The sequence below is a fragment of the Carassius auratus genome, chromosome 7 (genome assembly GCF_003368295.1).
Source record: "Carassius auratus strain Wakin chromosome 7, ASM336829v1, whole genome shotgun sequence".
NCBI classification, from domain to species: domain Eukaryota; kingdom Metazoa; phylum Chordata; class Actinopteri; order Cypriniformes; family Cyprinidae; genus Carassius; species Carassius auratus.
In genome coordinates, this window is record NC_039249.1 from 31641767 (window position 1) to 31667144 (window position 25378).

Consider the following 25378-nt stretch of genomic DNA (forward strand, 5'->3'; position numbering starts at 1 on the left):
GAGTCACCATGGGAACTGAAGAGGAAGCCAGGCCTGTAAAAGCACTGATGACGGTGATGATGACAATGGTGAGGAAGGTTTGTGTGAACGGAGAGAAGGCTGAGTCAGGAGAATAATGCTGGGATGGGAGAAGGGGTGTAGTCTGGGTTATGGATTTGTAATGGGCCCCTAGCATGTGAGTTTTAATGGTTTGGCTCGAGTCAAAGAGCGTTGAGCGAATGGGACTTTACAGCATGAACGTCATTGTTTTAACAGCATTTTCTCTTATAGTGCCCTCTGGCTAATGGGCAGACATGATTAGGTTTGCGATTACTGATGCTGATTGTGCAAATCTTTCTGCAGTGCATTTAAGTTTATTTGATTGTTAACTTGGATTCAGTTTGTGTTTTATTCTGGGTGGAACAGAACGTTTCTTTGTAATATTGTGTATATTTGTGATTACATATGCACTTTTCTTTTATATTGTTCTTGAATGGCAAAAAAAGGATTGAATGACATTAGGGTTCTGTTAATGGTTTTTGGCATGTAACTACTTCAACCAGTTTCTTTTGCAGACACAATATCTTATTGCAATACTCTGAACATTGTTATACAGAGGTTAAGGCTAGAAGGGAGACAGCTACGGCTGCTGGGCATGCACACAGTAATATAGTGTCATTTACGTCACACTGTACAACATTAATTACTGTTTTTGCATTATTGTAAGGCGTAGGTTTAGGGTTAAGGTAGCTGTAGACATGTTGTGTGCCACGTTCACACCAAGAACGATAAGGTCTGTTTATTCTGAGTGCACGTGTGTCTGCCGCTTTAAATCGTCGAGCTCGTTACAGCAGGAAGGATTCTGATTGGATGTCAATATTTGTATCGTTCATCAGCTGGAAAAAAATAGTTCTGAAAATAATTGCAACTATGCTGTTTCTCTGTGCCTTTATCGTTATAGTTGTAGCGTGGACTCTGCTATTCTTTAATATTGAGAACGATTTTTTTAACTATATCTTTATCGTTATCTTTATAGTTATCGTGCTTGGTGTGAATGGGCCTTAATGGGTAAAATATTAAATGTATTTTATGACCAGTTCAATCTGAACAAATGATTCTTACAAACTGGTTCTCTTAGGTGACTTAAAAACTCAAAGTGACCACTCTTGTGTCACTTTTCATTTTACACTCTTTTTAGTGGATAAAAACACACAGCACAACATTTATTTTCCAATTCCTGAACAAGTGACTCTTCTGAGTCAGTTCTTTTTTTAGTGAATCACAATCATCAAGTGGAACCAGTGTAGTCTGATTTCTGAACAAATGACTCTATGAGTCAATCCTTTTATGTAATCAAACACATATGGCTTACAATTAATATAAGACTTAAATCAGTGTAGTTACTGTCTTGTTGTTCACATGGCAATGGGCACATTACAAGTTTTCTCAATGTTTTTAAAAAAAAATCAGATGTGTTAATTGTTGATTGTTAGATGTTAGGTTAGTTATTGCATTGAATTTAAGCTGTCCTTTTGTAAAAAAAATAAAAATAAAAAATAAAAAAACGTTTCACATCATTATTGGATGCTTTAATTATATAATTGCATATATGTGACATCATTGCATGATTATGTAAATGAACTACTAAACTGAACCAGTTCATAATTACGAACTGTCTGAAAGAACAATTTTTTTTTTTTTTTGGAAAGAATCCGGTTGAGGCTATGGATTACAGGTAATAATGTTTTACACAATGTTTGTTCAGGTTCTTGCACTGACTGATCGTTTTGCTTCATAAGACCTTACTATATAATTAAGAGCCACGATTATTAATTTTGTGTTCCCTGATATGTTTTTATTTATTTATTTTTATTTTTATTATTATTCTTATTCAAACAGACAGCCACTAAATTGCATCTTATTTTTCACCATTAACTACGGTTTCAGCTAAAAATCTTCTTTAAATTTCTACTGAAGAAAAAAGACATCTACATCTTGGATGGCCTAAACTAACAGCAAATTTACATTTTTGGGTGAGCTATCCCTTTAACAATATCATGGGCTGCTCTGTGTTCCAACGCACACAGTCAGGATCACAGCCAAAGTCTGCTATTCTGAGATGTGAGGTGTAAAGACAAGCCCGACTGACCTTTCTGCCTGCTACCTTTGCCAGCCTCCAAAAGCGTCTGGCCTCAGTCTGAGCTACATTTCCTCTCGCCAGCCCATGTGGACAGCTGACCATTACACCCACAGAGCCTGTCCCAACAGTCCCCTTTCATTCCTGTGCAAATATGTCTATCAGTCACCACCGCAACTGCCAGCCGATATCCCTCAGGAATCTCTCCACCTGTTCCCATCAGAGAGAGAAAGAGCGATGGAGGGAGGGGAGGGATATAGAAGGAGTGATAAAGAGTGTGCGGTATGGAAAAAGACAGAAATACTCAAACTCCCACTGACCGCACCCTGAACGTGACCCTCTGTTTAACACAGCAAGTAATGTTAAGAGTCACTCCTCCATATCCAGACATCCCCCATACATTCAGATGAGAATCAGCTGTGCTTGAAGGTGCCCTTTACAAAGGGTTAGAAAGGGGTCATTTTATGGAACATGTGTGGTGTGCATGAAAGTCACTTACAATATGTACCAAATTATGTTTTGTTTTATTTTTTTGTGCATAACAACACAACAAAAAAAATGGATTATTTGTTGAAAAGCTTAATACTATAATGCTTGTATTTATTTAATATTATGGTAGTCATATAGAAGACAATTTTAAAATAGATTATGATATTTGTCATTTTATTTACTTTTTTTTCTCACTGCATGGCAGTTTTGGGCATTTGTAACACTTACCTGATCAGATATGTAGTACTGGGAAATATTCTTTACAATAAAAAAAAAGTGTCTATTTGAATTTATTTCCAGATGCAATTTATTCTTGTGATGGCAAAGCTGAATTTTCAGGAGTCATTACAGTCTTCAGAGTCACATGACCCTTATAATATGCTGATTTGGTGCTCACTTAACATTTCTTATTATTATCAGTATTGAAAACAGTTGTGCTACTTAAAGGAATAGTGTCATAGTTATGTTCTGTTCCCTTGTCTATTAGCTTCCATGGTTTGATTAATTTGCTCCACACTTTTCAGTTCTCCCTAATTACCTTTTCTAGTATTTAAGCCCTGTGTTTTTCCCTAGCTCCTCATTTACAGTATTGATGTTGATTTGTGTTAATCTGCCTGTGGATTGATTAAAAGAATATCTGTCTATTCTGTTCATGTGTTGTTTCTATAAATACACATGACAAATAGTTCATGCCAAAATAAGATTTCGGTCATCATTTTTTTTTCTATCTATCTATGTTAATTAAAATGTAATTCATATAAGAATAAGTACTTTATTATCTTCTTTATTAATCCCCGAAGGGAAATTGGGTTCCCTACCACAGCTCCACCAAAATAAGAATAAAAATAGAATTATATATAAAAGGAATGAGAATAAAATGTCAAAATCTAAATAAATAGATAAAGGTATAATATTGCACAGTAAAATGAATTTTTGACTAATAGACACAGGTAAAATGGATTTCCAGTGTCATACATATTCTACCCTATGCATACAGCTTATTCACATGCTATTTCCTTTAGTGTGTGCATGTGTTTATGCGCGCATGTGCATTTTGTGTGACAGGAAATTACAAGCATTTTTTTTAGCAATATGATGATGTGTTTTATTCCATGGTGACAGAAGCTTACACTCACCTGTTCCCACAATTTATCTCCACAGATGAGTGATCCACTGTATCCTACAATCCTGGAAGAAACAGGCGGCAGAGTCTTTATCCAACGCCTGCTCAACACATTCCACATTCCTCACAGATGCCATCTATTATCATCTGACATCATCTCTAGGTTACTAGTTAACTGACTCAAAAACATTCCATGCTAAATGCCTCCTGCATAAAACACTTGACTAGTTATTTGCCTTGAATGGTTTTCTGTGTTAATTGTATAGGGACAATTCACCTGGAGCAACCCACGGGTTAAGAGCCTTGCTCATTACACAAAACTGAGGTCTCGTCTCAGGAACTCTTCTATTCTTTTGAAACAGCAGATTAGACGAGCAGTCAAGATATATTGCATAAAATAGTGAACTGTAATCAACTTTTTAAAGGGGGGGTGAAATGCTCATTTTCACTCAATATCCTGTTAATCTTGAGTACCTATAGAGTAGTACTGCATCCTTCATAACTCCAAAAAGTCTTTAGTTTTATTATATTCATAAGAGAAAGATAGTCTATACCGATTTTCCCCGGAAAAACACAACCGACTGGAGGCGTGACGTGTGGGCGGAGCTAAAGAATCACGAGCGCCAGTAGGCTTTTGCGTTGAGAGCATGTGGAAACTGTGACATAACCGTGAGGGAAAAACCATCATCCAAAACAAACCATGGCTTACAGTCAGATTCAGCGTATATTTATGATCCAGAATCAGATCCAGAGGCTGAAACTGAACGAGAGCAGCAGCAGCAATGACTCGCTCCGAGCGGGGCTCGAACCCGGGTCTCCGGCATGGGAGGGGACGCACTAACAAGGAGGCAGAGATATTTTAAGCAGTTTTACTCACCGCCTGCGGCTCCAACACACGATTGTGACCCTTTTTCGTTGGGATTGCATCATCCTTAAGAAATAAACGATACGCAAATCCGTCGTCAAACTGGGCCTTGTGAACAAGCATCTTCGAAATGCAGGGAACAAACAAAAACACTTGCACAACTCCATTGATGCTCTGTAAAAATAAACTCCAACCACTGGTCCCTTAATGCTGTTTTTTTTTTTTGGTAATCTGTGCAGGGTTGTCTTGCCCTGGCAACCAAAAACACACTTCTTTTGTGACTTTTCGCGACGCTCTCGCTCTGATCAGTGGATGTCTTGTCTCTGCTCTGCTATATGGGAACACGCACTCTTCCGGCAGAAGTGCCTCAGGACCCATATAAGGAAATTCCGCTCCATCTAACGTCACACAGAGCCATACTCGAAAAAAACTTTCCGAAACTTGTGACAAACCGGAAGAGGTTTTTTGGGAACAAAAATACTCCTTCAAACGTACAACTTAATTTTTGAAACTTTGTCCATGTTTTGCATGGGAATCCAACTCTTTAACAGTGTAAAAAACTCAGTATGCATGAAATAGCATTTCACCCCCCCTTTGAGATGTTTTACCAGATTTTTCTTACAAATTCCAGACAAGCAGCAAAATAAAAAAAAGAGAGAGAAAAAAAGAAAGAAGGAAAAGGAGAAACAAAATGGGACAGTTAATGTCATTCCATGTATCAGTAAAATACAAATACAAAATGAATGTGCGTTACAGCTCGGATAATTGCAAGATAGTCTAATTGAAAAACATGCTTCTACATTTTAACAAAACTCCAGTTTTTCAACTCAAATTGACACCAGATGCAGTAAAATGGCAACAGCTTTTGTTTTTCTCACACAAATTATTAACTAATAGGATTAGATAAATAAGGAAACATTCCTTGCAAAATACCATGTTATGTTTTCAAAATGTTTTACCGTAGAGTATGATTTGGGAACTAATACATTTTGATGTCTGCATCACATAACCAGCTCTATAAATGGTCTTTTCTGACATAGTAAACTTGCTCGGATGCTCACCTGGTACAGAATAGCACTTACAATGGACTGGAAAAAGGGTGTTGTATTTACATGCTTTCATCAGGTGCATTTTATGACATGAGTTAACAAAACAAACACAAATGTAATTTGTTCACATAACTTAAACATCATCAAATGAAATTATGTTGAAGTATATATATATATATATATATATATATATATATATATATATATATATATATATATATATATATATATATATAAAACAGATAAACCATACATTGTTGCAGTTGTGTTTTTCATCTTTATGTTTGATCAGTCAAAGCGTTTCTGTCTTCTCTTTATTTAGCAGCAGCTGGATGCCTTTGTAGGGATTTCCTGGAAGGTCATCAGTTTTATTGCTTCAGTGAGGCATATTTGGACTTTCTGCATGAGACAGCGCTCTCCAACTAAGTATAAATGAAACTATAAGTTCATGCCCTTAATGTTGTGCCAGTTTTTTCAACTGATATTGAAAATAGTATAGAATATCTATATTTTTCAAGGTATCGTATTGAAGATAGAAATTCTAGTATTGCGATAACACTATGTTGAAACACGAGTCAGATAAACTAACATCTGTCAAAGAACTCAACATGGTCACCAAACTGAAAGACTTGTAAAGGCAAACTTAAATGGCATACTTCAGCAATTGTTTTTTATCCCATGTTTGCTTATGTTAACAAACACTATTGGTTAGGTTTAGTGCTAAACACATCAAACATGATTAACCTTTTGGCACCACTAACTGTATCTTTCCTTTCAGAGCTACTGACTAATAAGTGCAACAATCAATTTAATAAATCATTGACAGATTCATGGTCATCTGTTTTGGATGAAACTGAAGATTCTTTAGTGCCACACACTGGACATTTCATTTAAAACATTTCACAAAATGTCATATGAGTTTGCCGAAACTTTGCCAAAGAGAAATATTTCCAATGAAAAATTTGATCTTTGATGAGAAATCAAACAATTTGATGTGAGATGTCATTGAAATCTCTGTTATATGATGATAGACTTTCATATTTTTAATCTTGTCTATGAGAAACAGTTACACATAGTCTGTCCACTGCTGTCCATGAGGCATGTAGCGTCTCATTCTCATGTGTGGTATTGTTTAACACAGGGTGGAGCTGGAGAGGAGCAGTCTGGTGACCTTTGGGGTCATGGTGTCAGGTTTGTTTAGTCTGCCTTTTACTGATCATCACTCCTCAAGAGATGGACACAGAGCACGCACCTGACAAAAGCACACAGACAGAGAGGACAAAGCATGATGGAAGAGTGGGAGCATCTAAACGCCATTTAGTGTCAGCTTATGAGTAAGGCTTTGTCACACATGAATACTGCAAAGGTGGAGATGGAGGGGATTTTTGTGTTTATGTGTGTGTTGACTCCTCAAGGTCACATAAAAGCCACTACACAAGGCCTTGTCTAACACCAACTACATCTGTGTGGGAAAATGTCCAGAGCGTGTACACAAAACTATTTCTATTGATCGCTTCTCTCCTCTATTTCTCTCTGAAATTAAGCCAAACCACAAGGTTGTGTAAACTCACACAAACCTATTCTCCTTCTAACAGATAACATTTGCTCAATGCAATTGGTAGGTCAGATGAAAACAAGGAAATAAAGTAGTAGAAAAACAACCGAAGCCTTTGAATCTTCTATGATATTGATGCTAACTGCGTTCTCATTGGTCAGTCCAGTCGTACATGTATTTATTTATGAACCAAATAAATGGACATCAAAATGGGCATTCAAAGGGCAACACTCTGGTTGCCGCATGGTTTGAAATATTGTTAATAGCAAAATAATGCAAGTTACATTCTAAAGTAATACTTTAGGTTAGTAGTTGTTCAAATTGACATTCAGTGTACTTGTGTGTGCTCAGGTCCACCGTGATTTTGCCAAGTAAGACATGTTCCTGGATCAACACTTTTGATGATCCTGGATCAACATTACTGTCCAAAAATATAGACTTAACCCAATCCCTACCCCTAAACCTAACCTTACCTATAATTTATTCCTAAAATCAGTGGGAAATGATAGCTGATTAACAAGAGTGTAGAAGCACCTAACCATGATTCCAAGCCTAAAACAGATATTTCCTGAAAAGTTACATCTCCATTCTGATTGGTTGATTAAAATGTTGTTCCAGGAACATGCTGTACTTGGTAATATTAACTCTCGCCGTGTGCTCAGTTAGGTGTGTTTTCATCCATGTACTGTACTCTAATGTCCCCTGCTCATCTAAGATGTCCTGCAATCGCCACAAGCAATACAAATGAAGATCTACCTAACTGAATGGTTTTGGTCTTCTCTTTGCTCCGACTCCCATTCATCAAACTCTGGACAGCCACTTTGCATATTGGGATGGCTTTTTTATTGCTCTGCATTAGCTTTGTAAGACAAAAAGTGGGAAATCAATGCAAATTTGATTTGCATAACTTGCTTATGTCCATTATAGTCCGTGTGAAGAATCTCATCATGTGGTTTACCCATTTTATATTCCACAAAGGAACATTAAAACTGAATTGAATTTATGACATGTACCACAGCTCAGTATTTTGATATTTCCAGTGTATGGGATTTCCTGTCACATATACTTGCAGTTCAATGTTTAATACTGCTCACACTGTTCTAGAGCGAGCATAAGACTCATGATCCAAATAATCAAGTATAGTAGTAAAAATGAGGTTTATACTGTATGCATCTTGCTCTGTGTTTTATTCATGTACAGTAAGTGCAGGAGGCACGTTGTTTTTAGTGAATTAGCCATCTATCCAGGGATTTTCAAGTTCATCATGGTTCAGCAAACAAAGCCAATCATATGTTTTGTAAAAGAATTCAATGGTATTCATGTGCATCTGTTTCAAGTGTATTTAGATAAGAACAATATGCAAGATCAACTAAGCTCTTTTGTCATTGCATGTTCTTGTCAGGCTTGTTGAAAAACTCTGACTCCACCTGCTGCTGGTGGTGTATCATTATCCTGAACTTAAACTCAGGATGTGTACTTTAACAGTTTGAGGGGGATTTTTTTTAAATTTAAGTAATTTGATTTACATGAAATGAGCGTCCAAAGAAGCTTTTTTATTATTATTAAACCACTTTACCACACAAAAGTTTTTCTTGCACTTCAAATATTTAGAAAATTTTAGCTTTAGATTCATTAATATTACAACTAGCACAAGCAAAGAGAAAGTGGGAAACTTTTATTTCAGAAGTTTGGCTGGTAGAAAAAATAAGAATACATATGTAAGCTGTAGTCTGAGCATTTCTGAATGTATAGACTTTTGTATATTTACATCCTGAGCAATAATGAATAACAATCTCTACACAATGGGGGGGGGGGGTAAGACTGAGCTAGACAGGAACACTAAGACTTGAGCTGATCACAGTATCTTAAAAGCTTTTTCAAATGTCATTCTTTAATGCAGTGTTGTGTCACCTTGATATTCTTGCACTTATGTATTCATGTAAAGTACATCCACACTCACACTCACTAAAGGGCAAAATATTCTTTGTAATCTACCATTCACACTCTCATAAAAAGATTAAAAAGCCAACTGTAAAATGAGTATGAGCAGCCACATAAAATAACAAGATAAACTGCTTTTCTGTACATGGTTGAAAAGCAGGCTGGTATATGGCCAAGTGCTCTAGAAGATGTTAGGCAGTAAACGGTAGGGCACGGCTGCGGTGTAGCGCTCCCAGTCCTTGCTGTACTTGTTGCTGCAGCGGTGCTCATCACGAATGCAGCGGTGCACCAGCAGGATGGTCATGTAGACGATGTAAAAATAGGGCAGCAAGTGCCCACCACCGCAGGCCAAGCAGTACGCCAGGGAGCCCATCAGGTCGCCCGTGTAGTTCATGTGACGAGCCACCCCCCAAAACCCAGAGGTCATCAGTTTGCTCTTGTGAATCCCGCCATCGGCCGATCGGTATGAACACTCGATGAAGGTTGGCTTCTTACCCCAGATTTTACAGTTACCCTCTGTGCGACGGAAAAGGTCTTTCTGGTGGTTGGTTGAGCGGAAGATGTAGTATCCCACCAGACCCAGGATGAGGACACCTGCAGCATGAGGCGTAGAAAGCTGGATGGGGTTGTAGACCAAGTAAAGGCCCTAAAGAACAAGAACATGACATCAACAGCATTACTCCTGCTGTAATCACTCAGTGAAGGTGTGTGTCCAGTATTGTAGATGTCCCATCCAACACATATACTGCTCAGATACACACCTGTAGTGTGTAGAGGAAAGGAAGCCACACGCAGTCTCCCCAGCCCAGGTACCAGCCAAAGTGATCATGGCAGATGTCTATAGTCTTGAGGTACCAGGCTTCGTTCCAGAAGAAATCCAACACATAGATGGCCTTAGAGAAGAAAAGGGTCAAGGTTTTGATATGAAGCAGTGAAGGGAATGATATGAATGAAAAGAAAAACACCTTATGAATCAATACTGAAAAAAAATGTTGTTGAATCTAGGCAATATGAGTAATAGTAAAGCACTATTAAGTTGTTTTATAGTGCCACCTAGTGGCTACTTGACTCACTTGCAGAACATTGACCAGGATCATAGAGTTTGTCACATATCCGTACAGCTCCTGCTGTTTAGCAGCATAGGATAAGTTAATCAGGGTCCATGCCACGATACCCGGCCGGCCGTTGAAGAAAAGCTTAAAGTCAAACCATTTTCCTATGCGAGGGTTGAACTCAATTCCCATCATGTAATTGTAGAAGATGTTGCCTGTGAATTTACTGCAAATCAAACAAAAATAAGATAGAATCTATTTAATGTTTGCATGTATTTTAATCTTTGGACAATTCAATGAAACAAACATCATGCTTTTTTTGTGACCAGTGGGGAAAAACCCACTCACACTCGAGATATTGTTTATGGTAAAAAAAATTAAATAAAACAAAAATTCTAAGTAGAATAAATAAGTAATTTATTATTATAAAAATAATTATTGTTATTGTTGTTTTCAACCATTTCTGTAGAATTTTCTTAACATCCTCTTGGTCACATTTTATTGCTGAACCGACAGCCTGCAAAGAGCTTACAAAAGGATGTGTGTGTTACCTGAATTCTGCTGGTTTCAATATTACATTAAATGTGGAAAGAGATCAGAAATTAATTTACTGGTGTACTTCTCAAAGCTGGAGTTTAACAGAGATGTGTAGACTCACTGTCTGCACTGTAAACAATCAAAGCGTGTTTTCTCACCAGTCCTCTGGGTTGGTAGGGAACAGATGAGCCTTAATGAAGGCGAAAGTGGACACGGCATAGCCGAGGATGTTGGTGCACCATAAGAGAGGGATCCAGTTATCAATGATGATGGTTGGAGAAAACCAGTGGAAGTATTGCGCATTAGCCACCCATAAAACATGAGTGATTATCCAGCACTGCAGACCGTTGACTTCATACTTATTAATCAGACCTGAGAGAGAACAACACATTTACATCACATGAATTAAAGAAGGTTTTGATACATTGTACCAAACAAACCAATAGCGAGTCATTCGAGTAAATCAGTGTTATTTATGTTTTTGTTCATTATCGTGTATTTTTTTTACCTGCTGGTGTTCGAGCACCATCCTGCACTCCTCCCACATAACCTGGAAGAATCTTATGCATGATATCTGGAACGCACATGTACAGCACCACCTAGTGTAAACACAACCAAATCTCATAATTCAAGCTCAAAACTACTCAAACATTCCTCACTATAAATGTTATTGAGCATTTATTCATCTGTAATTCTGCACACCTGAAATGTGACCCAGACTGCGTAGATCTTGGCAGCAGCCCACGTGAAGGAAGGAGCACGGCTCCAGATGGTGAGCAGGGTGGTGTCGCCGTTGTAGAGGTCCAGTAACGGGTGGCTGATGGAGCACTGGTACTGATCACATGCCATGATGAAGAAGAAGACGATGAAGGGGGCAAAGCACAGAAGCAGGATCACACCTGTCAGAGAGAACCAATCCACCTCCCTACACAGATCAACAGATTAGCAATATGAGCCAAAAGTCATGTCATATATGTGACGCTGGACCATAAAACTATCGCATGGGTGTATTTGTAGCAATAGCAATGTTAAGATAATATAATAGTAAAGATCATGTTCCATGAAGATATTTTGTACATTTTCTACCGTAAATATATCAAAACATAATTTTTGATTAGTGATATGCATTGCTAAGGACTTCATCTGGACAACTTTAAAGGCGATTTTCTCACTATTTTGATGTGTTTGCACTCTCAGATTCCAGATTCTGAAATAGTTGTATCTCTGACAAATACTGTCCAGTCCTAACAAAACATACATCAATGGAAAGATCATTTTCAGCTTTCAGATGATGTGTAAATCTAAATTTTGAAAACCCTTACGACTGGTTTTGTGGTCCAGGGTCACATATGAGTACTAAAATCAATATCACGGAGTATCAGTATCAATATGAGTAAAATGTGAAGAACTGATGTCAATGTAAAGTAAAGTCAATGTCCCCAAAAGTCAATTAAGATGTAACTCAAAAGTTAATTGCAAATGGGCAATTTGAAAAGAGCAACCAAAATGTTATTTATTGTTTTCCATTTATGTTGGATAGTCGGCATGAAGGGTGAGCGATTAATAATAAATGATTCTCCCATATTTAATTGAATTACAGTATAATATGTTTGGTAAAACAAGCCTTTCATGTTACCTGTACAATAATTTATTCATTTTAAGCTTGTTTTATGTTGTTGTAGGCAGAATTAGCCAGATAAGGACCCTGATAAGTTCTAAATAATTGCTTTACATAATTGTAGACAATGCATTCACAATATCAATGTAATAATGATCTGATCATTCACTTATACTGAGCTTTTGAGTGACTCATACAAGCACTAGTGACTGAACACAGAAATAGTACTTTCAATGCATTCAATTCATCAGTTATTTACTTAAAAAAAACAAAAACAAAAAAACAAAAAAAAAAACAATATATATTATAACACTGAACCGGATCAAACTATGTTTAATGTATGACTGAATGGCTTACCATGCTCTTCCCCACTGCACCGGCTCTTTCGCTTGGTCTTTCACCCCTGCCCGGGCTCCACTGGAGCTGCCCTTATGGCGCTTTCTCACAGCGTCAGCTGTCGTCATGATGTCTGAGGGAGTGAAATTTAAAAAAGCAGAGAGAAAGACAGAGTTAGATTGGGAAGAAGATCATAAAAATAACCTCTGAGATGGTAAACATGTCTCTAGCATGAGTGCATAAGAGGAGAACAAAGTGCAGTGCAGATAACAGATAGCAAACAGAAGATCTAGGTGTTATACATATTATAAGTCCATGGTTTTAAATAATGATTATAACTTAACTTATCATATATATTCTCAGGAACAAGGCCAGGGTAGTTTTCTTTAGCACTATGACATATAATGTTATCTTTCCAACTGATATGAGGTTGTTAATTGTGTGTTTATTTTATGCAAGAAAAGACGGATGCTTTGCATAAATCTATTTTCAGTTTATGGATTTTTAGTCCACTGAAAACTCTTCTTCTCTTTAATCATGGGCATATTAACAAATATGCACATGAATTACATCAAGAGCAATGTTCTACTTAGCGTTGTATGGTTTCAAATATGCAATGGTGCTTTATTTACAATCAAGCTGTAATTGTATCAAATCAATCAAAAGTATAGTTTTTGTCTATTTAGGAGACATACAATGCTAGTCATACCATAGATAAGGTTTGCGTTACACCTGTGCGTTATTCTGCCAAGGTAAACATGCTCGTTGAGATTAATGCGACAAAACGAGTTTAAAGGGAAATATGACTCCAGTCGTAACATACTTCCTCATATCAATGCCAATCCAGAGTAATAGTTGTAATTACCCCCAATCCGATACTATAATTAAGCAGGATGCAGATACTAAAAAAGTATTTGAAAGATGTGTGTACATAAAATGCTCGATAAAGCATGCATATAGTCTGCAATGCACTCAAAGAATTATACATTCTGTTGATAAACTTGCATTTGTAACGTTAGTTGTACTGCACACTAAACGGATACCAACTGAACATGCAATGTATAATGCTGGAAATATTGCCTTAAAATAAATATAGCAGATTACATAAAAGCAACTGTTTAAAAGGTGAAATATCAAAAAAAAGCTTACAGTTATAGGTGTACAGTTCACGCTGCCCAGATGTTCACAGTGATGCACCGAGCAAAGGGGAGTCTTTGGCCGAGTTCTGCCTCCACCCACAGGTGACGTAATGACCATGCATCCAATAAGAGACAGATGAAATGCCTATTCGTGTCAGTGATTGGATAACCGAGACCTGAAGCCATGAGCGCCTGATGAGCTCAGCCCATGGGTCCTGCTGTCTTCTTCATCAAGAGTATCCACCTGCACCACATTTACGCAGTTACAGTACAGCATTAGAAATTATAAGAACATTTAAACTTCAATTGTCCAATGAATTTATAAAATATTTTTTTAGAAGGAAAATGCCAACATTTTAATAAACACTCGTAAAAGCTTTATTTGGTTCACTGCCAGATTTGTAGAGAAAACACCTCACTTGTTGCTTAAAAGCTAATAATAAATGCGTAACTGCCTTAATTAATAAATACATTCTCTCTCTCTCTCTCTCTCTCTCTCTCTCTCTCTCTCTCTCTCTCTCTCTCTCTCTCTCTCTCTCTCTCTCTCTATATATATATATATATATAAACATTAGTTTGGAACGTAAAATAACAAATTTTAATGAAAGGTAGGCTAACATTACATTTATTATTCACAATTTATTTATTTTCAATTTATCCTGGTATTTTATTGTATTGACATAACAGTCTGACTCATTTTTATCTTTATTCTTAGGATGTATTATTTGAAACTTAAAATACGTTGAAAAAATATTGTAAGGTGCTGGTAGTTTAATATTAGTATGGGTCTGGATAGCAAAGATTGCATGTTCTTTTATTATTAATTAATTTATTTATTTTCTAATCAAAGAATGTTTGACCTCAAAATTTGTCCCAATGTTCTATCTCTGCTAGTAGTTTACTGTAAATATGTTTGTATATTCTGAGGTTATTCCTTGCGCTAAACTATTACTTTTATTTTGAAGTGCAGAATCGTACAGACCGGAAATGGAACTACAGGAAATACAAGTTTAGACTACTGTTGCACGGCAGGGTTGGTTTGATACATTTTAAATCATTTGTATCTGTGCAAAATGGGTCGCAAGGTTACATTAGCGACTTGCTCCTTGAATCAGTGGGCACTTGATTTTGAAGGCAACTTGACAAGAATACTTCAAAGTAAGTTCTGATTCTTCATCTGCTACTTGTCTCCAGTAGTAGTAACTAATAGCACCAAAGGTCTTATGATCTTAAAGTGACCTTGCCCCATTTTACATCTATTCTTTTCTCCAAAACAGGTATTGAGATAGCCAAACAGAAAGGAGCCAAGTACAGACTGGGACCAGAGCTAGAAATCTGGTAATATTGTCATTAGATACGTCAACAAATTTTAAATTGAGAATAAGGAGGACACCCAGATTATTGGAATATTTGCATTCGTATATAATATAATATAATATAATATAATATAATATAATATAAACCATCTATAATTCAATGGTGAAAATTAGAAAACTGATGATACTGTATTTTGTGTTCTTTCACAAATCTTTCGTATGCATCAGTGGTTACGGCTGTGCAGATCATTTCTACGAGTCCGACACCCTGCTCCATTGTTTCCAGGTTCTGAAGTCACTCTTGGAATCTCCTTTGACACAAGACATTATCTGTGATGTAGGAATGTAGGTGATATTGTTTAAAACATTGTGAAATAATAATAAGTTGTATATGATTTCGAAAGCATTTAACTTGCTCTATCCACAGGCCTGTTATGCATCACAATGTTCGATACAACTGTAGAGTCATTTTCTTGAACAAGTAAGATTTTACTATAGCGCAGTATTATAAATGATTTGCATTACTGCTAAATTACAATAATGTATAATAATATATCTAATAATATGTTTACTTTTATATTTGACAGAAAGATACTGTTAATTCGTCCTAAAATGCTCTTGGCTAATTATGGCAACAACAGGGAATTTCGATGGTTTTCACCTTGGAGTCGACCCAGGTATATTCCATGATATATTGGTTCAATCTTGGGGTTGTTTGCCTTGCAAAGTCTTTAATAATCAGTAATAAATCCTTGATTACATATGAAATGAATTTTGTTGCAGACATGTTGAGGAGTACTTTTTACCCAGAATGATTCAAGATGTGACAGGACAGGTAAAATATTATTATTTTGATTTTTTTTGATTACCTAATCAAAACGCTCAATTATTATAAATTATTAAAGGTATTTAATTATTAATAATGGGTCTTAATATTAACATATATACACACACACAGCGGGTAACATAATTATTGAACACGTCACCATTTTTCCCAGTAAATATATTTCTAAAGGTGCTGTTGACTTCACCAGATGTCGGTAACAACCAAAGTAATCCATACATATAAATAAAACAAAACAAATAAGTTCAGAAATTAAGGTATGTGTAATAAAACGGAAGGACACAAGGAAAAAGAAACTGAACTTTATTTAATACTTCCTACAAAAGGCCTTGTTTGTTGGTAATGAGAGCTTGAAGACATCTCCTGTTTGGAGAAACTAGTGGCATGCGTCGCTCAGGTGTGATTGTGACCCATTCTTCCACACAGTCTTCAAATCTTGAAGATCCTGTGGGTCTCTTCTGTGAACTCTGATCTTATTCTCTGTTGGATTCAAGTCAGGTGATCAGCTTTATTTTCTTTCTCTGAAACCATTCGAGAGTTTCTTGGCTGTGTTTGGGATCATTGTCTTGCTGAAATGTCCACCCTTGTTTCATCTTCATCATCCTGGTACTGTGGTGTTTGGGACTGAACCGGCTAATATTAATTTCCACTGACGAGGGGCAGGACTGCTTTCTAATTACTGATAGATTTCATCTGGTGTATTGGCTTTCCATTTCACATTTCAGTTTTTCCTTTTTTTTATAAATGTGCAAAATGTCAACAATTCTGTGTTTTTCTGTCAGTATGGGTTGCTGTGTGTACATTGAGAAAAAAAAATGAATTTTGAATGAATGAAAATGAATGATTTTAGCAAATGGCTGAAATATAACAAAGAGTGAAAAATCTAAGGGGGTCTGAATACTTTCCGTACCCACTGTATATGTATATTTGCAGGGACACATTATTTGGCATAAATAATCATCTCATCTGTTGTCACTGATAGACCACAGTGCCGTTTGGAGATGGGGTGCTGTCCACCAAGGACACCTGCTTAGGGATTGAGATTTGTGCTGAGCTGTGGAACCCCAGGAGGTGATGCTCTGCAAACAATGATCTCTTCATTTAGCATCTTAAATCCTTTCCTAATGTCTAATATACCGTATTTTCCGGACTATTAGTCAAACTTTTTTTCATAGTTTGGCTGGTCCTGCGACTTATAGTCAGTTGCGACTTATTTATCAAAATTAATTTGACATGAACCGAGAGAAATTAACCATGAGAAATTACCCAATAGAAAACATTTCCGCTCTATACTGCTCAGTGCTCCTGTAGTCTACACTGAAAACATAGAGCACCTTCTCGCGGCTGTAGACAGTAATGGTTTCTCTTGGTTCTTGGTTCTAAATAAATGCGACTTATACTCCAGTGGGACTTAAAGTCCGAAAAATAGGGTACATGTTTTTTTATGCTATGCTATAATCTTGTGAAATAAAACATGAATGTAGTTCCATAAATTGCTTTTACTTCTTTCTTCAGTCCACATGTTGACATGGGTTTAGATGGTATTGAGATCTTTACCAATTCCTCTGCAAGCTACCATGAGCTTCGCAAGGCTGACCACAGGGTGAACTTGGTCAAATCTGCCACCACTAAGGTAAACAGATTATATTAATATTTCTGAATGAGTTAAATCATATTACAATAGAAAACAGTTTAAACTGTAATAACATGTTACCATATAATATCACTGCATTTATGATCAAATAGAAAGGCTTCTTTAAAAAACATAAAAAATCCTAATTATTCCAAACCTTTTACAGTACATACTGTATTAATGAAGCTAGTGTTGACACTGAACCTTAAATATAGGATATGTTTGTTTCAGAGTGGAGGGATCTATCTATTTGCCAATCAGAAGGGCTGTGATGGAGACCGTCTGTACTACGACGGGTGTGCTATGATTGCCATCAATGGAGATATTGTTGCCAGAGGAGCGCAGTTCTCACTTGAGGATGTAGTATGTGCCAATTCACACTTACTTGAATACTGAGACTCGCCCAAGTGACTGTGATTGATCTGTCAGATTTCTTCTGACTTGCAGGAGGTTGTCACAGCCACTCTTGACCTGGAAGATGTTCGCAGCTATCGAGGAGAGAGGTGTCACCCACACATGGTGAGCAACTGTAAAAGACATCAGAGTTTGAAGTGTCAAAACATGCTTTAAATATTTTTCTTACTGTGCAGGAATATGAGCACAAACCTTATCAGAGGATCAAAACAGACTTCTCTCTGTCTGACTGTGGTGACAGGTGTCTGCCCACACATCAGCCTGTGGAGTGGATCTTCCACACCCCAGAAGAAGAGATCAGGTAACTTCAATCAGGAAAACATTACCCTACATATATGACTTAGATCGATACATTTAAAGGAAAAGTTCACCCAAAAAGAAACATTTGCTGACAAGTTACTCTCCCTCATGACATCCAAGATGTAGGTGAGTTTGTTTCTTCATTGTAACAGATTTGGATAAATGTAGCATGACATCACCTGTGTAGCTCTCCATTGGATCCTCAGTGAATGGGTGCCGTCAGAATGAGAGTCCAAACAGCTGATAAAAAACATCCAAAGACTCCAGTCCATCAGATAATGTATTGTCAAGTAAAAAGCTGTGTGTTTGCAAGAAAATAATCCACCATTAATGCATTTTAACCTTAAACCATTTGAACTTTGAATCGACTCCATGATAACACAAGTCCATGTCCTGACATCAAAATCCACTGACATTTGTGTTTAGAACTGTCTTGGACTTTTCATTTGTAAATGGTGTTTGATCTGTAAAAATGTTCTTTCCTGATACATACGAGGCAACTTTTTTTTGAAAAGAGCAATGTAATGGATAGAGAACTCATATTTTAGCCTAAAGCAACAGTTTAAAAACGTAAAAACATAATTTGTTAATTACAAACACACAGCTTTTCACTTCACAGAACATGGATTGATTGACTGATGGACTGTAGTTGTATGGATTACTTGTGGATTATTGTGATGTTTTTATCAGCTGTTTGGACTCTCACTCTGATGGCACCCATCCATTCACTGCAGAGGATCCACTGGTGAGCAAGTGATATAATGCTACATTTCTCCAAATCTGTTCTTATGAAGAATCAAACTCATCTTTGATGCCCTGAGGGTGAGTAAAATTTTCTCATTACATTTAAATTCTAAAATAAATGTACACACACGATGACATATAAACGGCAGAGACCACATTGAAAACGTGTTCTCTTTTTTCCTGGAAACAAACAGAAGATTGAATAATTTTTGAATACTTTAAAACATCATATAATATATAGATGTAAAAAGAAGGATCATTTTTAAGATTCTGTGTATATATTTTAGATTTTTTTTTGTCGCGACACCTTTTCATTCAAATTGTTATGCAAATAATATAATTTGTAATTTTTTGTATCTCTTTTAATTACAATTCCAGTTTCTACATTACAAAATAACAATACAAAGTAGAAGCATATACACTTGTGGAATTTTCATAATTCATGAAGAGACATGTTCTGCTGCTCTCTAGTGGAGCTGCACATTAATACACTCTCAAACTAATTTAAACCAGGTGATTTAAATTTTCCCGTAACATGCCAAATTAATTTTCTGTTCCAGTGAGACTATTTTTGTTACTTTTAGAAGTACCTTGTGACACTAATTTACTCCAGGCTGTATCATCTCTGTTGGCAAATAAAGATTCAGACTTAAAAAGGAGAAACTGTAAGAGGGGAAAAGTGTAATAATAACAATCTAATAATAATAATAACCAATGTAATAATCTACATACAGTAGACCAGCCTGCAAGTATATGTACCTTTTGGTATTATAAATTATATTGTATTGGTGCACATTTATCAAATCAATGTTTTGGGTGTTATTTCAGTCTTGGTCCTGCCTGTTGGTTATGGGACTACTTAAGGAGGAGTGGACAGGTGTATATTTTTATTCTATTATGCATGTAAATATGAATGGTAACATTCATTTATGCAGTTTATTAAAACTTGATGCTTGTTTTCGTATTAGTCTTCCTAGCAAATATCTTTATTTGCATGCAAATGCTTCTGTTCATGATTGTGAACATATAGGACATCGATAACTAATGGGATTTGTGTGTTTTGTCGCATTTAGGCTGGTTTCCTTCTTCCCCTTAGCGGTGGTGTGGATAGTTCGTCCACTGCCTGTATTGTGTACTCCATGTGTGTGCAAATCTGCCGAGCTGTCAAAGATGGCAGTAAGTCCAAAATATACACACACACACACCCACACACACACAGAACCAGCTAATTTAAAGCTTACCCTCTAAACATGTTTCCCACTGGTCTCAGATCCTCAGGTGCTGGAGGATGTGCAGCGGGTGGTCAGTGATTCGTCCTACAGGCCCGAGGACCCACGTGAGCTGTGTGGACGCCTCTTCACCACATGCTACATGGCTAGTGAAAACTCCTCTGAGGACACTCGCAACAGAGCTAAAGATCTCGCTGCACAGATCGGCAGGTCAGTGGATGACATGGCATATTGTACATTTTTTTTATGTCTTTTATAAAGAAACCCCTGGTGCTCACCAAGGCTGCATTTTTATTAGATTGAAATGACTGTAAAAATCTTTTTTTATTTTTATGATGGCAAAGCTGAATTTTCAGCAGCAATTACTCCAGTATTAAGTTTTTGCTGCTAAATATGTTTATGAAAAACTGTGATACACTACCATTTAAAGATTTGGGTTAAATTTTTTTAAATAATTTTCAGCAAGGATGCATTAAAAGTGACATTTAAAGACATTTATAATGTTATAAAATATTTATATTTCAAATCATTTTTGAAATCTAAATTCAAATGTTCTGTTGAACTGTTCATCTAAGAATCCTAAAAAAAATGTCATAAAAAATATTAAGCAGCAAAAAACGTTTTCAACATTGATAATAATTTATAAATAACAAACTATAATAGTTGATCATTGAGCAGCAAATCGGCATAAAATAATGATTTCTGAAGGATCATGTGACACTGAAGACTGGAGTAATGATGCTAAAAATTCATGAATAATAATAATCATTAGAATAATAAAATTTTTACAATTATCTTATAAATGAAATAGTATCATTTTCTGATTGTAAATATTTAATATACAATTATTATTATAAAAAGTAATATATTATTTTTTTCTTCTCTCAGCAATCACCTAAATATCAATATTGACATGGCAGTAAAAGGCATGCTGGGAATCTTCTCTATGGTCACAGGGAAGTGGCCTCAGTTTCGTGCTAATGGAGGAAGTGCCAGAGAAAACCTGGCATTGCAGAACGTCCAGGTAAATCATAAACCCTGAAGCTATTAATAAATGTACAGTATGATTTTTTTTTTATTAGCGACTTGTTGCATATTTTCTGCAAGGAATACATAAGTAACATTTTCAGAAAAAAAACAACAACAAAAACAACACTTTGGTTGACCACCACAAGAGTCTCAGAATCAAAGATAATTAAAAAAATATACAGCTTATGCAATACCATTGAATGTGCGATACTAATGTGACATGTAGTTGTTGATGGGCATTTTGGTTTGACTCGTTGCTGATGATTTCTTTTATATGATTCTACATGACTCATGACATCACAAAAGCGCGGGCTTGAGAAAGCAGATTCTGAAGTGAAGCTAATTTGCTGACTTTTTAAAATGCAGTTTGCTTGCATTGTAACACAACCACCACAGTTTCACAGAATAATATTGCAGTTAGTCACCCCAAGTGTCAAATGACCTGCGAATTTGCTGAGTTTGAGTTCTAGATTCACTGCTTTAAAACATAAATATATAGATCAGTCATGAAACTGTAGATAGCGCGGGCTGATGGGGTGTTAACGTAACTGATGATATTCAGAGAGTTGAATGACTTGGCACAAGCTGATTGGTTTATGCTGTATATGCAACCAATAGCTTATTGGTTGCATATGCAGCATGGACCAATCAGCTGACTTGAATTTATATGGCTGGCTAGCATTCATATAAGATTCCTGCATATAAAATTAAGATTAAGATCATATAAGATTCACTGTATTGCCATATGATTTGGCAGTAGCAAATTTTGTACTTTTCTTTGCAGTAGCAGCAAGAACAACATACAACTATAGCAACAACTAACAGCAGCATCAATTCAGCAGCAGCATAGCAGATCTATTCCACCTAGACCAAATACATTAATGTTGTCATATCCATCAGCATGCTAAAATTTTCAGAGAGTTGTCATGATTGAATTAACATAGTAACTTTATGCAACTCTTTCCAAGAAAATAGCTTGTGCTTTAGACTGGCAAAGTAATGCTGATTAGAACCTATTTAAGACATTAATGATGTCACAGCTTTGAAAGTGGTATATGTGTCTGATGAATGTGCATGATGCATGTGGTTTTGTATGTTTACTCCAATACAGGCTCGTATCAGGATGATTTTGGCCTATCTCTTTGCCCAGCTATGTCTGTGGGCTCAGGGAAAACCTGGTGGTCTCTTAGTTCTTGGTTCAGCAAACGTGGATGAGAGGTGTGTCTTTATGTTGTTCTTTCTTCCAGTAACCAACTGTCAGTAGTATTGAACGTTGCTTAAAAGAATTTTTTTTCTTTGCAGCTTGACTGGATACTTCACGAAGTATGACTGCTCCAGCGCTGATATCAATCCCATTGGAGGTGTTAGTAAGATGGACCTGAAGTGCTTCTTGCAGTACTGTGTAAAGCGCTTTCAGCTCACTGCCCTCATAAGGTGTGTAATCATTTGCTGATCAAATAGCTGATGTAGTAACATAATCTTGATCGTTTTGGCCAACAAAATTGAAAAAAAAAATAAAATAAATAATAATTCAAATAATAACATTGAGTGAAAATTAAAAGAGGGACAGCTTAAGGGGAGGCATACCACTCATAGAAAAATGAATGGGGGAAATGCTTTTTTTCTTAACTAATATGGATGGCCAGCCTGAAAAACACAGTATTTAGGCATGATAAAAAAAGACAATTATATTGCATATTATATTGCAGAATTATGCTGCATTTATTTGATCTGTATAAACAGTCATATTTGTATAGTTTAAACAAATAACTGTTTTCTATTTGAATACATTTTAACCTGTTATTTATTCCTTTGATGGCAACACTGATGTTTCAGTAGCGATTACTTCAGTCCTCAAGTGCCACATGATCTTTCAGAAATCATTCTAATATGCTGATTTGATGCCCATCTTCTGTACAGTATTTTGGATGCTCCACCAACTGCAGAGCTTGAGCCACTGACTGATGGCAAGGTCGTCCAGACTGATGAGGTAAACATAGTCAGCCTCATTCACTGCTCAAAATGAGGTTTGAATACTACTGCATTTCTCAGTCATTGTGATTGATTGAGATGGGATGTGCAATGGACTGTGCACAACTCAACTGTGTGTGGGAATGGTTGTCCAGTACTGTCTGAAATATATTTAAACTGGCTAATGTACTGTTTGACAGCCATATGACTCCTGCAGTAGACTGTTTATTTTTCTAAGCCATCTTCTCAGTCAAGCTGATCAAATTTCACTTGAAAAGTTTTTAATTGCATTCATGTGATTTGTGCAGTTTAAAACACAAAGCAGATGTATCACAAGCGATTCTTGTTGTCATTAAACATTCAAATCTAGCACGTCATGGGAAAACATAATCCAAACGCATTGCATCCATTACTGATATTTCAATCTACAGCTTGCATTAGACAGATGACAGATTGTCATTTTCTTCCTTTCTAGAAAATGTCTTCTAGTATATAGAATCTGAATGAATGTAAAAAAAAAAAAAAAAAACACACATTCTGTTTACTTAAATCACTGGATGGTGCAAATGTGTCTTATGTTACATACATGAATTCAGTTTTAAACAATGACAGATTGGAGATGATTATTGTGTGTTGTGTGCCTGTGTGGCTTTAGATAATTTTTTTTGTGGCTTTTAAAGAATGGTAGGGATGGAATCAACTTTGGCAAAGTGGTCAAATAGCAAAAAAAAAATTGTTTAATAATTGATTTTCAATTTGTTTTTTTTTTTTTTAATATATTATTTTATGACATTTAAACTATTCAGTTATAGGTGAAATTAAAAATATACATTATATTTATATATTAATTATTCTGAATACCTTGTAGTAAATAAATCAGACAGTGTAGGATTTGTAATTGAGTGAATTGAGAACCTGTTTGATGTCCGAAATTATTGCAAACTACTGTGGACATTTATTTTAATTATTTGTAATTTATGCATATTTGTTAGTGATTTTTATTTTATTTTATTTATTTTTGTTTTCCACTTACTTGTTCGAGTTGTCCTTACTTTTATAGGGCATGTTTACTATGCTGCTGTGTTCTTTTGAGCTTCCTCCATCACTGTGTGCATGCAGACAGATAGTTTTACAGCATGTGTTTCTGTGCTTCCCTCCCACAGGCCGACATGGGAATGACCTACTCAGAGCTCTCTGTGATTGGCAGACTCAGGAAGATCTCCAAGTGTGGCCCATACAGCATGTTTTGCAAGCTGATACACTCATGGAAAGAGACCTTCTCTCCCTCGCAGGTCAAACATGCCCTAAACGTTACAGTACTCATAGTGCCTGTCACTTTTAAAAGCAGTTAATACTAATATTTGACCACTGTTATTTTTGTCTGTTTTGCAGGTGGCTACTAAAGTGAAACATTTCTTTAGGATGTACTCAATCAACAGACATAAGATGACAACAGTAACACCCTCTTATCATGCTGAAAACTACAGTCCAGATGATAACCGCTTTGACCTCCGTCCTTTCCTTTACAACACACAGTGGAGCTGGCAGTTCCGCTGCATCGACAATGAGGTCAGCAGATCTACAGAACAATGTGATTTCATTAGGCTGTATTATACAAGCTTTAATATTGAAACTTACAGTAATGCTGTATACTTTATATAGATGTAAATATTTGTCTGAAGAAGTCTGTGTGTATTTTTTCTATTTGTACGAAATCCATTCTGTTTTTCTGTTGTATAGGTGGCTGTGATGGAGTGATATGGAAGATTTATGTACAACTGTTATCAGAAGGCATTGATCCTTGGTCCAAAGATTCATCTCGGCCGCTGATGTTATAGTGAGCGCTCAACCGTTCTCTGCACTCTTTCTGTTTGGCTACACATGCATTGCGAATTGTTGTAGTTATTGTTTTTCTTCGGATGTATAAATCCTAAATAATTTTGTTCACATTACAATGCAAACAATCAGGTTTGTGATCATTGATGTTGTGTATGGTAATGGTCATTTAAAAATAAAACAATACATATAAAATTGTTCATTTGCAGTTAGAAGTTATTTGCATTTTTGAAGAACACAAG

General features: G+C 36.2%; 2 protein-coding genes across 3 annotated transcripts; one reads left to right on the forward strand and one right to left on the reverse strand.

Annotated features, from left to right (window-relative positions):
• Positions 1–8853: 8853 nt before the first annotated feature.
• Positions 8854–13914, reverse strand: dhcr7 (7-dehydrocholesterol reductase). 2 transcript variants are annotated; one of them, XM_026268489.1, is made up of 8 exons: positions 13831–13914; positions 12703–12814; positions 11430–11652; positions 11236–11326; positions 10886–11099; positions 10212–10416; positions 9900–10031; positions 9320–9784 (listed from the first exon to the last, which is right to left on the reverse strand). In XM_026268489.1, exons 2-8 carry the CDS (start codon positions 12807–12809, stop codon positions 9320–9322), a joined length of 1437 nt encoding a protein of 478 aa, XP_026124274.1. In that variant the 5' UTR covers positions 12810–12814; positions 13831–13914. The 2 variants fall into 2 exon arrangements, with proteins under 2 accessions (XP_026124275.1, XP_026124274.1); XM_026268490.1 differs by lacking the exon at positions 13831–13914 and having other exon boundaries at positions 8854–9784; positions 12703–12809.
• Positions 13915–14808: 894 nt separating this feature from the next.
• Positions 14809–25333, forward strand: nadsyn1 (NAD synthetase 1). The gene is made up of 21 exons (XM_026268491.1): positions 14809–14978; positions 15098–15158; positions 15365–15481; positions 15564–15617; positions 15724–15813; positions 15920–15971; positions 16963–17051; positions 17496–17613; positions 17845–17976; positions 18061–18132; positions 18204–18328; positions 19900–19948; positions 20145–20247; positions 20342–20510; positions 21189–21324; positions 22441–22547; positions 22632–22763; positions 23250–23319; positions 24464–24592; positions 24693–24869; positions 25041–25333. The coding sequence occupies exons 1-21, from the start codon at positions 14894–14896 to the stop codon at positions 25056–25058; spliced, it is 2085 nt and encodes a 694-aa protein (XP_026124276.1). The 5' UTR covers positions 14809–14893; the 3' UTR covers positions 25059–25333.
• Positions 25334–25378: the final 45 nt, after the last annotated feature.

What these genes read in the sequence shown, in the direction of transcription:
- nadsyn1 (XM_026268491.1), top strand. Translation starts at nt 14,894, where the DNA reads ATGGGTCGCAAGGTTACATTAGCGACTTGCTCCTTGAATCAGTGGGCA. An exon ending in CTTGACAAGAATACTTCAAA is followed by an intron (nt 14,979 to 15,097) that starts GTAAGTTCTGAT and finishes TCTCCAAAACAG; the next exon opens with GTATTGAGATAGCCAAACAG. An exon ending in GGACCAGAGCTAGAAATCTG is followed by an intron (nt 15,159 to 15,364) that starts GTAATATTGTCA and finishes CGTATGCATCAG; the next exon opens with TGGTTACGGCTGTGCAGATC.
- dhcr7 (XM_026268490.1), bottom strand. Translation starts at nt 12,809, where the DNA reads ATGACGACAGCTGACGCTGTGAGAAAGCGCCATAAGGGCAGCTCCAGT. An exon ending in GTGCAGTGGGGAAGAGCATG is followed by an intron (nt 11,653 to 12,702) that starts GTAAGCCATTCA and finishes TGATCTGTGTAG; the next exon opens with GGAGGTGGATTGGTTCTCTC. An exon ending in CCTACCAACCCAGAGGACTG is followed by an intron (nt 10,417 to 10,885) that starts GTGAGAAAACAC and finishes TTTGATTTGCAG; the next exon opens with TAAATTCACAGGCAACATCT.